Raw genomic sequence first — 14,276 nt, forward strand, 5'->3', positions numbered from 1 at the left:
ATTATGTTACCTATGGTTACCGTATAGGTATTCCGTATTAGGTATTTACATAGATTCTTTTTTTTTTAAAAGAACATTAGCCATTTTAACCATGACCTTCCTTCCCCCTTTCCCCTTCAACTAAGAGTAAAGCTTGTGCTAAGAGTGGGTACGACAATAGTGCAACGGGTGGGGTTTGAATGAACCGACGACCTTTTGGATTTCAGTCCGCTCCTTTAACCGTTGAGCTATCTCTACTACTTAACTTAACTATACTATTATTGAGCTTTTGGGCTTACTATACTATTATTGAGATACGTAGTTCCTGTTTATAATTTATAATACCTACCTATTAAATGTATTTGATTACCTTTTCCTAGTTTTGTCATACAAGGAGCTATACAAAGCACTTCGTATTCGATACTACCACCGGAGCGCAACGCGACGGCAGCGCAGCTCCCTACGTGCGCTCCCTTGTGCTTTCTTGTAAGTTGTACGGTGGTTACCTACAATATAACTAGGAGCCACTCTGCCGTCACCCGTTGATCTCTGTTATCAATCTAGTTTGACATCATTTTATCGAGATGAAGAGTGACGAGAGAACATTAGCGAGAGAAGCATACAATTTGTATCGTTTTATGTATTTTGTTATCAATAAATTACAGCAATATCCCATAACGTTCCGCTACATCACGAGAGCGGCGGTTGTGGTTTGGAGGCGTGTGCGCAGTATCATAACACGAAAGACCAGTCTGTTACCGCAAGCCACTGGGAGCACATTCTCCATGTCTCAATGAAAAGTGCAGCCATCAATCGCGTGTGATAACCAGTGTTTCTAGTGATAAGTAACAGACTCATCATGGAACTACAAAATCACAAGGAGGAAAATGGTGAGAATAACACTTTTTTGCGGTGAAAGTATGCGCTGTGTCCTCTAATGGCCTCGATATTGCGAATAGTGTCTTTGAACCTTGACAATATAAAACAGATAGTGAGTACAGATACAGCTAAAGGAAATAAAAAGGAAATAAACAATATAGGTACGGTTAAAAATTGTTTGGTTTACCTCCGCAAGTAAATAAGGTTTTAAACGCGTCGCGAATAAAACGAGTACCTAAAAAGAATTTTACCGTTTTTTATTCAAGTTGAATAAACACTATTAGTGTGGAAAATGATAGGCAGATATGTAAACGTACCATACATGTGATTAAGAGCTCCTTCACATTAGGTCGCAAGCAGTGCGGCAGCAGCGCGACAGCCGCCGATGCCTTCTTATTAGGTCGCAAGCAATGCGGCAGCAGCGCGACTTGTTTAGTTTAGGGTGGCACACTTCATTTCAATAATGGATTCCAACGGAAACATCATTTTTGCTGCTGCTATTGTTGCTTCTCCTTCAGTGCCATTGACGTCGCGTTCATAATAAAATTAAAAAATACTGGATTGATCCTTTGTTTCGAAATCGGCATATAAATAGTGATTATATAACAGTATACAAAGTGCTGAAAAGTAGTAATAATAAAAAAAAAATTATGTTCGAATGTCAAAAAAGTCTTTCGGTGAATTGTTACGTCTTCTTGAATACAATAATTGTATACATAATCATCATAATCATAATCATCATAATCATAATCATCATACATAATCATAATCGATAATAATTGTATACACGTGCGCTTGCAACACTGGTTGGAAGCCGACTGATCGCGCGCGGCTGCCGCGCTGCCGGCCGCTATGTCAATCACGTGTCGTGCGGCTGTCGCGCTGCTCATTTTAGTATGGAAGTCTGCCGCTTCTGAACAGCGCGACTGTCGCGCGACAGTCGCGCTGCTACTGCCGCCTTGCTTGCGACTTAGTGAGAAGGAGCTCTTAAACTTATTAATAAATTAAATGCAAATCAGAAAAGGGGTTTCACGCGTTGCCTGTTTCGCGTTATTTCAGCTTTCGAAGGAGCAAACAATGTAGAACAGGTAGGTATTTTGAGCTCAGTTAGTTGATTTAACCTAATAAGTATTAAACTTAAGTAGGTAAATAAAATAAAATCAATAAGTACGTACTTGATCAGATAAAATGATTCATACTTACTTACTAATAGCTAATAGGTAGGTACCTATTATAAATGCGAAATTATGTCTGTTTTAGAAATTGTTAAAAATCAGAGTAAGTATTTTTAACTGAATAAACTTACCTAGGTAGGTACCTAGTCAAATTGAAGCGAGTAGGTACAAGTGTAAATTAAAAATTTACAACACCCCCGACAAGTGAAGGTTACAGTAACTACAAAAGAGCTGATAACTTTCAAACGGCTGAACCGATTTTCTTGGATTATAGCTAAGAATACTCTCGATCGCCACCTTTCAAACAAAAAAAAAACTAAACTAAAATCGGTTCATTAGTTTAGGAGCTACGATGGCACAGACAGATACACAGATGCACAGATACACACGTCAAACTTATAACACCCTTCTTTTTGGGTCGGGGGTTAAAAATCGAAGTTGCTAACAACGCTATGACCTTATGTTCCTACATAAGTTAAATAAATTGAATTAAATATAGACCATAGAACGACTATGAAAACTCGTCTTCTACTGGCCATGTCAAGTTATTTAAGGAAAAGCGAGTTAGAGTTCGCGAACATTTTGTTTGGAATGGCCAAACCAGTTCGTTAGTAAGTAGTAGGTACCTTAGAGGTCTTTGAAAATAAATAAATTGGCATTATTGTTTTATAACTTATAAAATTATGTTTTATCTATGTTTACTCAGGCGGCGTTGCCTTGACCATTAGGCTTGATGGCAGTTTGCATTTCATTGCATACTTATTACTTACCTATTTCATGAGATTATTAATGGAGTAGGTAAACCTTCCTATTTGATTGCAAGGCTTCTTCTTGAGTGATAGTATCTAACCATGTATTTAAACTTAATAACATATATTTTTAAGAAGAGGTTAGGTATAATTATAGAAATATCCGCATGTTTTCCAGAATCCAGCTACCTACTGTAGCAGCCATGCAGCGTATGATAGATAACTTGATAAATAAAAATACCGCTACATATTAACTTGTATTACTTGGGCTGTATTTACAATAAGTGCTTGGGTTACAATTAAAACTGTGGTAGAAAAACGAGGTGTTTCGGTCTTGATAATCAGAAGTGAATTGGTTGAATTCGCTGCCCGGGGTTCGTCCAGGCCAGCAAGATATTTGAATCGCTCCGAATTCAAATTGTGTTCTCTAACTGACAGCTGCAAAGTGTGTTGCTTTCTTCGCAGCTGCCGGTCTTAAAAGAGGCTGCATGCCTCTACATCACCCCCCTACGGAGTGAAAAAGAAGAGAAAAGAAAAAGATTAATAAATTATTTGCTAAGCGGCATGATAAGGTACGAGGAAGCGAACCGTACGACTGGAACATGTGGAATAAATATATATTAATTGATTTAATTGTACAGGCGGAAGTTTCTCACGCCGTTGAGTGAAAACGTATAATAAGGGTTTGTGGACAAATTGCAGTTTAGCTTTTTTAGCTTAAAAAAATGCAATTAGTTGCCAAGCCTTATTAACTTGTTGTAAACAAGCGCCGACATGAGAGCTAGACGCATCGGTAAATAACCCGAGTTGAGCGTCGGCGACTGGATGAACTAACAGAGTTGCGTTAGCTAAACTCTCCTTGCACGAGTTGAAACAACGCTCTAAGTCAGGTGCCCAAGTAAACGGCTTGTCGCCTTTACCTTGAATGGCTGACAGAGCATCAATGAGTGGAGAGGTACTGTGGGCTATGCCCGGTAAAACTTATGATAAATAATCACCACACCGAGGAATCTTCGAAGACCTTGTACCGTCTTCGGCAAGGGAAACTCCTGAAGATCCTTGATGGCTAATTTGTGAGGGCCTAGGCGGCGTGGACGACACGATACCGGCGGACCATCCGTCGTTCGGATGAGGTGCACCGTGGTATGTTTGATCTCACGCACAGGGCCTGGAGGCCTTAAAATAGCAGGAAACTTGAATAATATTTCATGCTTACCATTTATGGTTTTTACGCTAACCTGGTCATCCGTAGTTATGGATGCCATATAAGAAAGACTAGTCGTGTTGTCGATCAGCCGACCGCTTCTGCAATTTGGCAATAAATTAAAATACGATAAGAAATCGGACCCTATAAAAGCGGTGTTAACATCGCATATTATAAAGTGCCTATATAAGTAGAAGGTGCCATGATGCCAGGGGGGAACCTCTAAAATTTAGTCTGCCAGTTCGGCAACCTTATCAAATGAAATTTTGGACTGCGCAGCTAATATGGCTTGCTAATATTGTGGCAAGCGGCGCACCCAAAGCTGAGGTAAACAAAAATCTGGTCGGTAAGTAGGTACGTGACCAGCCAGGGAACATATATGACGAAGAAACTGGGACGGCTTACGATTCCCTAGCACTTCGTCATTAATAATTAAGCTGCCGGACCCTCTGTTCCATTTTAAATAGCTGAAAACCTTACACAAAATAAAAAGAATCACAACATAAAAAATTACAAAATGAATAATATATAAAATATAAAATAAAATATTAAATGTTTACAAATATTCATTTTTCAGATTTTGAAAGTTCAAAGTCACTTAATGTCTCTATTTTTTTTTATGCGTGTAGATAGAAGAGTTCTTATAAGGATTTTAAAATTTAAAAAGTCAATTGTCACTCCAAAATGTCTTTCACCAAAAAAAAATGAAAAATAAATGACACAATAATAATAAATAATTATTCGAATGTTTTGCAGCACAGAAGAACAAAGTAATGTTTTTATAGAACCTGGATCCTCCTCAGGGCGCCTCGGATATGTCCTCACGAGGCATGTATGAACCAGCGCGTCGGGTTCAAAGGGTTCAAAGGTTCAGTTGTAGCGAGCCAACTATTATGGCAGCAATACCCATATGTTTGCGTGTTCTTCTCGGCGGTCACCAGAATATGTAGCCCACATGCTTGCGTGTTCCTTTCGGCGGTCACCAGAATATGTATATGCTTACGTGCTCTTGTCGTGGGTCACCAGAATATGTAGCAGCCATGCAGCGTATGATAGATAACTTGATAAATAAAAATACCGCTACATATTAACTTGTATTACTTGGGCTGTATTTACAATAAGTGCTTGGGTTACAATTAAAACTGTGGTAGAAAAACGAGGTGTTTCGGTCTTGATAATCAGGAGTGAATTGGTTGAATTCGCTGCCCGGGGTTCGTCCAGGCCAGCAAGATATTTGAATCGCTCCGAATTCAAATTGTGTTCTCTAACTGACGATAAACTCATCATTGGCTTTGGAAAGGAAATATTTTATCTTCTAATAATTGTGCTCGTACATAAGATTTTTTTCGGATTTTATCAGGACATCATCTGATTGAACTTGTTTTCTTACAGGGGTTGAAATAGCTGACTCAGCACCAACACAAGACCTTATCCAGAAGGCGACAGGTTCCTTTGGCAAATATCAATTATGTCTTTGTTTATTGATATTCTTATCGAAATTCCCGGTAGCATTTCATCAGATGGCCATTATATTCCTGTCTCCGAAAGTGGAGTATACCTGTAAGAACAGCAATCTCACGTGTCCATGTTCTGAACCGGAGTATGACACCTCAATATTTACGAATACAATAAGCATGGAATGGGATTTAATATGCGACAGAAAATGGCTGACCAGTTTTACACAAACATTGTTCCAATTGGGAACGCTAGTGGGCAGTGTAAGCTTTGGAATGGCTTCCGATAGGTAAGGTAATAACAGAAAATTATTTCATTATTCAATAAATTAGTGTAATAATTATAGATTTTTCCTCTTACTTATGTAGGAACTTCCAACCTACATGAGATTATTGCAATGAGATTATTATTATCGATGAATATGGCATAAAATATTAAAGTTCTTAAAATCTTATTGGTAAGTAGTTCATAAAGTATGATTAATTAAACGTGGAAAAGGAAGGATGGTACGTGGGGAGATGTCTACCTACCTTCAATTACCTACATAGTCAATCGCTCAATTTGAGCAAGGAAATTCCTTGACTCGAAGAGAAGGCACATAGGCGTATGATAAACTAATTACTTAATCGTTTCCTACTTCGGATTGGGAACACTAAGAAAATAATATTTATTATTCCGATACAAGGTAGCCCTGGACTGCGATCTCATCTGGTTATAAGTGATGATGCAGTCTAAGATGGAAGCGGGCTAACTTGGAAGGGTTATGGCAAGATCATTAAACCCATACCCATGACTCATCGCTTCCTTACCGGAACGCTAAATCTTGTCAAGGAAATATGGTTAGTAAATAAGAATCGCTCAGTAAAAAACTTTTATTTGTTTTAGATTTGGAAGAAAAAAACCTCTATTAGTGGCAGTGGTAATACAAGTCTCTATGGGAATAACTGCTGCCTATATTCCTGAGTTTTGGACGTTCACCTTCATCCGCTTCCTGGTTGGGATGTCGGTTGGCGGAACAATGGTTACGGGATTTGTAATCATCATGGAGTTCGTTGGCACAAAATATCGGGACATTATTTCGGCCCTTTATCAGACGCCTTTCAACTTAGGCCACATGTTGCTACCAGTGTTTGGATACTTCTTGAGGGATTACACGAAGTTTCAATTTGCAATTTCATTGCCAACAATAATCTTACTGTCCTACTTCTTCTTGGTGCCTGAAACTGCGCGGTGGTTGATAGCCGTAAAGAGAACCGATGAGGCAATTCTTGTTTTGGAACGAGTAGCTAAAGTGTAAGTAGGTACCATATAAAAAGGTTATATTTTTTTAAGTCGCTAATAATAATAATATGAGCCTCACTCCTTGTTTATAACTCAGTATACCGCTAAAGTAGATCGTGGTGGATATTTTTTTAATTTTGACCGCAAAAAATAGTTTTTCGACTTAACTTAAATTGAAATATTCGTTACAGAAACAATCGTCCAACAGAAAATATCCGAAGGGATGTGGAATTATATCAAGAATCAGTGGAGAAGAGTCAACTTAAAAAAGGCAGTATACTGGATCTATTCAGAACTCCCAATCTGAGAAAAAATATTGCTGCAATGTCATTTAATTGGTTAACGTGCAGCTATTGTTTTTACGGTGTATCTCAATACGTAGGACAATTAAGTGGGAACGTGTTCGTTAATGTCGCAGCCAGTGCCAGTGTTACGTTACTTGGCACTCTTGTGTCTATTCCTTTGATGAAATTAATAGGCAGGAAAACGATTCTAATAATATTTAACTTCATATGTGCCTTGTGTTTGTTTATATTAGCGGTTGTTCCAGAAGGGAGTGTAGCAACAGTTATATTGGCAAGTGTAGGAGTAGTAGCTAGTTTTATTAATTTTGTGGTAGTTTATTTGTATTGCACTGAATTATTCCCGACAGTAGTCCGTAATGCGGCTATAGGATTCTCGTCAATGATGGCACGAGTGGGTTCCATGTTGGCGCCTTTTGTTATAGGAATGAAGGATGTTGCGGAATGGATGCCCCCAGTGGCTTTCGCAGTATTCCCTCTTGTAGCCGCATTTATTACGTTCGTTCTCCCTGAAACGAAAGGGTGTGAACTAATGACTACGATAGAGGAAGGAGAGCAATTCGGTAAAAAGAAAAAAATACGTGATAATAAAGACTTAGTACCTAATAAGCAACATTAGGTAGATAATTTTGTAAATATAGATTTTAATTTAGTAATTACTGCGTTTCATTTACCTACCCATCCTTATCACTAACTTTTGGTCAGGGCACAGAGGTCAGGGTTCAGTTTTATATACTTAAATGGTTTGTCTCTTTAGATAGGGACCTAACCTAACATTATTATCAATGGTGAGAATTTAAAATTATGTATAAGTATTGTTTATGTGGAATGCATACCTACAGACAGTTTATTTAAATATTAATATGGGTAGGTTAGGTACTAATTAATCCAATTTATAAGTACTTACGGTTAATTAGATGTAAGGATGTAATAATTGATGTTGCACTCACAATACGGTTATGTTACGTTATCAATTAATTATGTAGGTATTGTTCACACAGTTTAGTATGACGATTGGCTACTTCCGTTTTTGGTAAATTCATTACATTCAGTTCGTTACCATGAGTGGTTAGTGTACGTACCTACCACGATTCTATTGTAGGTTGTTAGGTTAGGTATTATGCGAACTATTTACTATGTAATTACTCATTAGCTATTTTAAAAGAATTTTGGTTAAGTTGAGCAGGTACCTTAGACCACATCTTTAATCTCTGAATTACTTAGATAGGGTTAACTTACCTGTAGGTAGGAAATAATATTTCAATACAATCGTACCTACCGGGTCTGCCCGCCAAATTCGAAATTAATTTGGTTTTTCGCAATTTGTAAACTAATAGGTACAACAAAGTAGGCTTATGGCACTTTAATTGCGCCAATGGCAGTATCATCCTCACAAGTTTATCTTTACTTGGAAGTTAGCTCTATTTAGTATCGACTATAATTCACATATTAGTCGATACTAGAGCTAATTGCCCCTTAATAATATTATCTACTTACATATAAATGGAAAAGTGAGTAAGTGAAAAAGTCTGTACAGTGATTTGTCTGTTAGTGAGTATGTAAGGCTACTAGTCTGTTTGATACCTCATCCGCTAAATCGATCCTGACATATTATTATGATCCTGAAAGTAGAGGGCATCCTTGAGATATTACATAGGATCATCTGAAAATAGAGGGCATCTTGGAGATATAGGATCATCGATATACATAGGATAGGTACCTACATAATTTTTTCTCCGAAAATTCACAGAATTCCTACGCGATTGTTATAAAATTAAAAACCAAACAGACGATATCGCAGGCATCAGCTAGTTTTAATATAAAATCTACACTTAAATAAAAGAAAAGTTTTATACTTATCAGACAAATACAATAACATCACAAATTGTCTTGTTAATTCGGCGGTGTTTTGATGTTCTGAGTTAATTTTTAGGGTTCCGTGCTCAAAGAGTAAAAACGGAACCCTATTTATATCACTCTGCTGACTGTCTGTCTGTCTATCCGCGTGTCACAGATATATAACTCGTAGACGAAATGAGTTAATAGTTACAAACCTGCAATTTTGGTACCTATTTGAAGTAAAACGTTGATTCCAAATCATAATACTAAATTATAAATTTAGTTAAATTATTATTATTATTCAGGAGGCTCCTATTATGTATAATATGAAAAGGGAGAAAAATAAATTACCTTAGCTCTGAGGTCATTGTTTAAGGTCATTGAGTATATTTACGAATATATTTTTTATTTTATTTTACCTTAAAAAATGGGGGTCCGACAAAGTTGTCCGTTTTAGACCATTTTTTGCGATTAAAAACTAAACTAACTAGTTAGGAATATAAAATTTTGGTATATTATCTACCACATAGGTGTATTTAAACAACAAATACTAAAAACAACATTTATAAAATATTTTGTAAGCTGTGACCAAAACAAACAAACATTTTTTAGGGTTTTCTTTTTTTCTAGCTCGGAAAAGAAAAATTGCATAGTTCCAAAATATGATGTTCATAATTATGTACGAAACCCTAAAAGAGCGAGGCCCGACTCGGACTTGACCTGTATTTTTCATTATCTCTTTGACATTATGATCTTTTACAATATTTACTTGATGATTATAATAAATACACTTCCCTTTACGATTTTTCTCTGTACAAATTGAGTAGGTATACCTACTTTAAATAAGTAAATAAAATGATTATGTTGTTATATCTTAGCGTTAGGTAGATATAAGAAACTTCTTAAGAAACTTCTTTCTTCTCATCTTCTATTTCAACTTTAATATATTTTTCCACATTTCCCAATTAAATCTAGGTACCTATCTATTATATTCTTGTAGGAGTTGTAGAAGTGTCTACTCCTAGTAATTTCAAACTAAATAAATACTTTAAATCTTGAACTAAACTAAGGTAAGGTTATAGTATAGTAGGTACAGAGTTGGCGAGTGGTACAGACGTAGACGTGGCACAGACGTACCTACTCCAGATGCATTTCCCCAATACTGTGTCCCCTATAAAACCAAATATGACCATCTAAATACGTACCTAATATTACTAACATACTCGTAAAGTACCAAATTACACTACTGTGAATTCACGAATACTAATATTAGGGTTTCAGCTAAATGAGTGAGGTAGGTATTAAACCATCTGGACTGGACAATTCGGATCCTAACTATCTTATTTAATAGTAATTATTTATTTATTACACTTTCTCAAATCCTAATTAACTAAGATTTTTATTTTATTGTGTGTCGAAAATCTCGGATATGTGAGCACATGTGAGCTCGAAAATAAGATAGAAAGATGCATCGATATTATGATTGTATCAAAACAAATAGGTATTTTTTTATCCACGTTCTTCCAGATTATACCTACCAGTCTCATTTTATCTCATCACGCTTATCGATCTGTTTTAGATAGTAATTCTCTCAATTCAATGCGATTAGGAGATAAATAAAAAGGTAGGTATAGTAGGTTAAATCAAATTCTTCTGATAAACTTTTATGTTGCCAACATTTTGCGCAGTCTTTTATTTTCGACAAAGTTTTTTTGAGAAGTCGCTTTTAGAATATATTATTTGACCAAGCAAAGCAAGGTTTCTGACTCATCATCATCATCAGGTTGTGGACTTCACAGGTTAATGTGGACGTCCACTGTTGGACATAGGCCTTCCCTAAAGAGCGCCACCACACAGCCTTCCTTATCCAGCTAGTAGGTACTTTCTGACTGCTTGAGTGACACCTGTCCGTCCGTCCGTCCGCGTCTGTCAGAGCCTTATAACTTCTGAATTACTGAATAACTGAAATTTAAAAATAATAATATTATATTATGTAAGCTGATGGCCTTCAGCCGAATATCGCATAACAAATATAAAAATCTTTATTTCAGGGAAGTTATCATATTAAATGGGAGGCTTTAAAGTGGAGATTGAATTCGACGCTATATATGTCAAAAACGGCTACTTATTAGAAACTGAAACTTGTGTATATCATTTCAGTGATAGCCTGTACTTGAACAACAAATACTAAAATTAGATAAATATTACAAAGAAACGAAATTATATTATCACATTTATAATAGGCATCAGTATAATATAATATAACTTCACAATAATGTTTATAGATAGCGCTATTAACATTATTGTGAAGCATTATTGCAAAATTCAACTATCTTTAACAACTCTTTAGCTCTTTTTGCGTCTAGTGTTAAAAGTTAACATAATACAATAACTATCTTATGGGATACCGCAACGTCACAGTTCGGGGCGAACCACTAGTATACTACTTACTTCACCATTGATTTGAATGAGGCCAATTAAATTGCAGCGTTAATTAATTATTTTTGTGAATAAATAAATATTTTTACAGAATATTGACCTCAGATGCCTCAAGAACAAAGTACTTCGTGACCAGTGGGGTCGTCGATATGAAAAAAAACCCGGCCAAGTGCGAGTCCGACTCACACACGAAGGGTTCCGTACCATCGCACAAGATATACCTAACATCTTTATGTAGAACTCTGCAAGTTAATAACACTCTGCGCCATCTATATTTATGTGACTTGTGAATTAAATTTTTCGTGAACACATTTTAATTTTTTTGTGCGAAATAACCACCAATTGACGGTTTTCGGATTTTTTTCTTTACTTGCGCTATAAGACCTACCTACCTGCCAAATTTCATGATTCTAGGTCAACAGCAAGTACCCTATAGGTTTTCTTGACAGACACGACAGACGAACAGACAGACAGACAGACAGATAGACAGACAGACAGACGGACAGACAGACAACAAAGTGATCCAATAAGGGTTTCGTTTTCCCTTTTGTGGTACGGAACCCTAAAAATGTGCAGAAACGGATTCCGGATTATTAATTGTACATACATACCTACGTCATACCCTACTGCAAATCTTGAATGCATAATTATCTATGTGAATTTAAAGTCTTCCGTGGGGAAAATGTTATATTGTTTAAGTGAATGAGATACAATTATGTAGGTACTTAATAAATAATAATAGTAATAATATGTAGAATGTACATACTAAAATAAAAAACAAGTAGTTTTTCTCTCCAGAAATTCGATGTTGTGGTTAAATTGCTGACGTTTGGACACCTCATCAAAAATTGTAGTTTTAAATAATATATTGTCACCATTATCACACTCTAGGCCATCGCGATTAGGTTCGTTTAAATGACGTCGGAAAAACTCAGAAATAATCTAAAGCTATTTATTTTATCTCGCCACCATAAACCATTATTATAATAATTATCTAACTAGAAATATGGTTCAAGTACACATAAATGATGTCATTGGAAACTTTGGAAAATACCATTTTTGGCTTTGCGTTTTGATATTTTTCGGTAAATTCGGAACAGGGTTGCATCAGATGGCTATCATCATCCTAGCTCCTCCCGCAGTTTACACCTGCCCAAACAGTAACTCTACGTGTTGTGACGATCCTGTTTATGATACAACTATTTTCAGTCGGACTATTGTAACTGAATGGAATTTAATATGTGATAAGTCGTGGCTCAAGGATTTCACACAAACTGTTTTTCAGTTTGGTGTTCTTATTGGAAGTTTATTGTTCGGTATTGCATCTGATAGGTAACACACGTCATATTAATAACATTCAGAAATATATTATCTTTGATTTTACAATGAATTTATAGAATAATATGGAGCAAGGTGTTTCTAGATATGGAAGAAAAAAGGTACTACTAGTATCAGCGGTATTAGAAATGTTTACTGGAGTGGTTGCAGCTTTTATGCCAGATTTCTGGAGCTTTACCATTATTCGATTCTTTTTGGGACTGGCTGTTGGAGGTATTATGGTAGCCGGCTTCGTTTTAATCATGGAATACGTTGGGACAATTTACAGAGACGTAATATCAAATCTATTTCACGTCCCGTTTACCCTTGGTCACATGGCATTGGCTCTTTTTGGATATGTCATAAGAGATTACGTAATTTTTCAATTTAGCATATCTGTTGCGAATTTGTTTATGCTGATTTATATATGTTTCTTGCCCGAATCGCCAAGATGGTTATTGGCTAAGAACAAAACTGTTAAAGCTATTACAATAATGGAGCGTGTCGCGGAAATGTTAGTATTACTTATCCACACCGCTTATCTATTTACCATCTGGCTGAGTGATTTATCTTCTAGCACGAATACAAAATAATGCTTTATTTAAGCATGCTTTTAAAAATGACAATTTTTTTTTTACTCAGCCATTTATTTAATTAGTCTAAGAAATGGTTTAAATATCTATTTTATACCCGCATTACGAAATCTAAATTAAATTATGTTTTATTCATGTTACAGAAATCATCTTCCCAAAAACGAAGTTCGTAAACAAGTTGAAACATATCAATTGCAGTCTTTAAGAATGAGACAAAAGAAAGGAAATGCTTTAGACTTATTTCGTACCCCTAATTTAAGAAGTAATATTTTGGTGATGTCGTTCATTTGGTTCGTGTCAAGCTATTGCTACTATGGAGTATCCCACTACATCAGTCACTTGACAGGCGATATATTTATCAACATAGTCGCCAGTAGTGGTGTTTGTTTATGCGGTTGTTTTTTAGCCATACCACTTGTTAAATTCATAGGAAGAAGGATTTTGGTAATTACCTTTAACATCGCCTGTAGCATTTGCCTCGTAGTAATCGCCTTCATCCCTGAAGGTACAGGATCTGTTATCATGGGTTGCATCGGGGTCTTGTTTAGCTTCATGTCCTTCATTGTTGTATACTTGTATTGTACGGAGATGTTTCCAACTGTTGTTCGAAACTCAGCAATTGGTATATCATCAATGATGGCAAGATTTGGTTCTATGGTAGCACCATTTGTAGCTGGTTTGAGACCGCACGGAAAATGGTGTGCCCCAATAGCATTTGGAGTATTTCCGATTATTGCTGCAATTTTTTGTATACTTCTGCCTGAGACGAAAGGTATTGAATTACCGATGACTATAGAAGATGGTGAAGCAATGGGAAGAAACAGCATTCAGCAAAGACATGCAAGCGCAACGATAGACGATAATGGGGAACAATTAGCAAGTATAACAGAAACAGAACAATAACTTTGCGAATCTCTATGAAAATGTTGCTTATTTAAATAACAAATGGGGCATTCAAGTTTGAAACAGAAATAGTTAATAATAATGTTGAATTAAAATGCGGAATCACATTCGGCTGTTTAATATTCAAGAGCGCTAAATAAGTAGGTAAATAGACGATCTCG

General features: G+C 36.2%; 2 protein-coding genes across 2 annotated transcripts; both read left to right on the forward strand.

The window, feature by feature from the left end:
• Positions 1-653: 653 nt before the first annotated feature.
• Positions 654-7,680, forward strand: LOC123870250 (organic cation transporter-like protein). The gene is made up of 4 exons (XM_045913476.1): positions 654-869; positions 5,379-5,730; positions 6,327-6,734; positions 6,914-7,680. Exons 1-4 carry the CDS (start codon positions 839-841, stop codon positions 7,641-7,643), a joined length of 1,521 nt encoding a protein of 506 aa, XP_045769432.1. The 5' UTR covers positions 654-838; the 3' UTR covers positions 7,644-7,680.
• A 4,506-nt stretch (positions 7,681-12,186) lies between these two features.
• Positions 12,187-14,222, forward strand: LOC123870407 (organic cation transporter protein-like). The gene is made up of 3 exons (XM_045913696.1): positions 12,187-12,634; positions 12,726-13,133; positions 13,356-14,222. The coding sequence occupies exons 1-3, from the start codon at positions 12,309-12,311 to the stop codon at positions 14,113-14,115; spliced, it is 1,494 nt and encodes a 497-aa protein (XP_045769652.1). The 5' UTR covers positions 12,187-12,308; the 3' UTR covers positions 14,116-14,222.
• The last annotated feature ends 54 nt before the right edge of the window (positions 14,223-14,276 follow it).

Source organism: Maniola jurtina, chromosome 12, assembly GCF_905333055.1.
Source record: "Maniola jurtina chromosome 12, ilManJurt1.1, whole genome shotgun sequence".
In the NCBI taxonomy this organism is placed as follows: Eukaryota; Metazoa; Arthropoda; class Insecta; order Lepidoptera; family Nymphalidae; genus Maniola; species Maniola jurtina.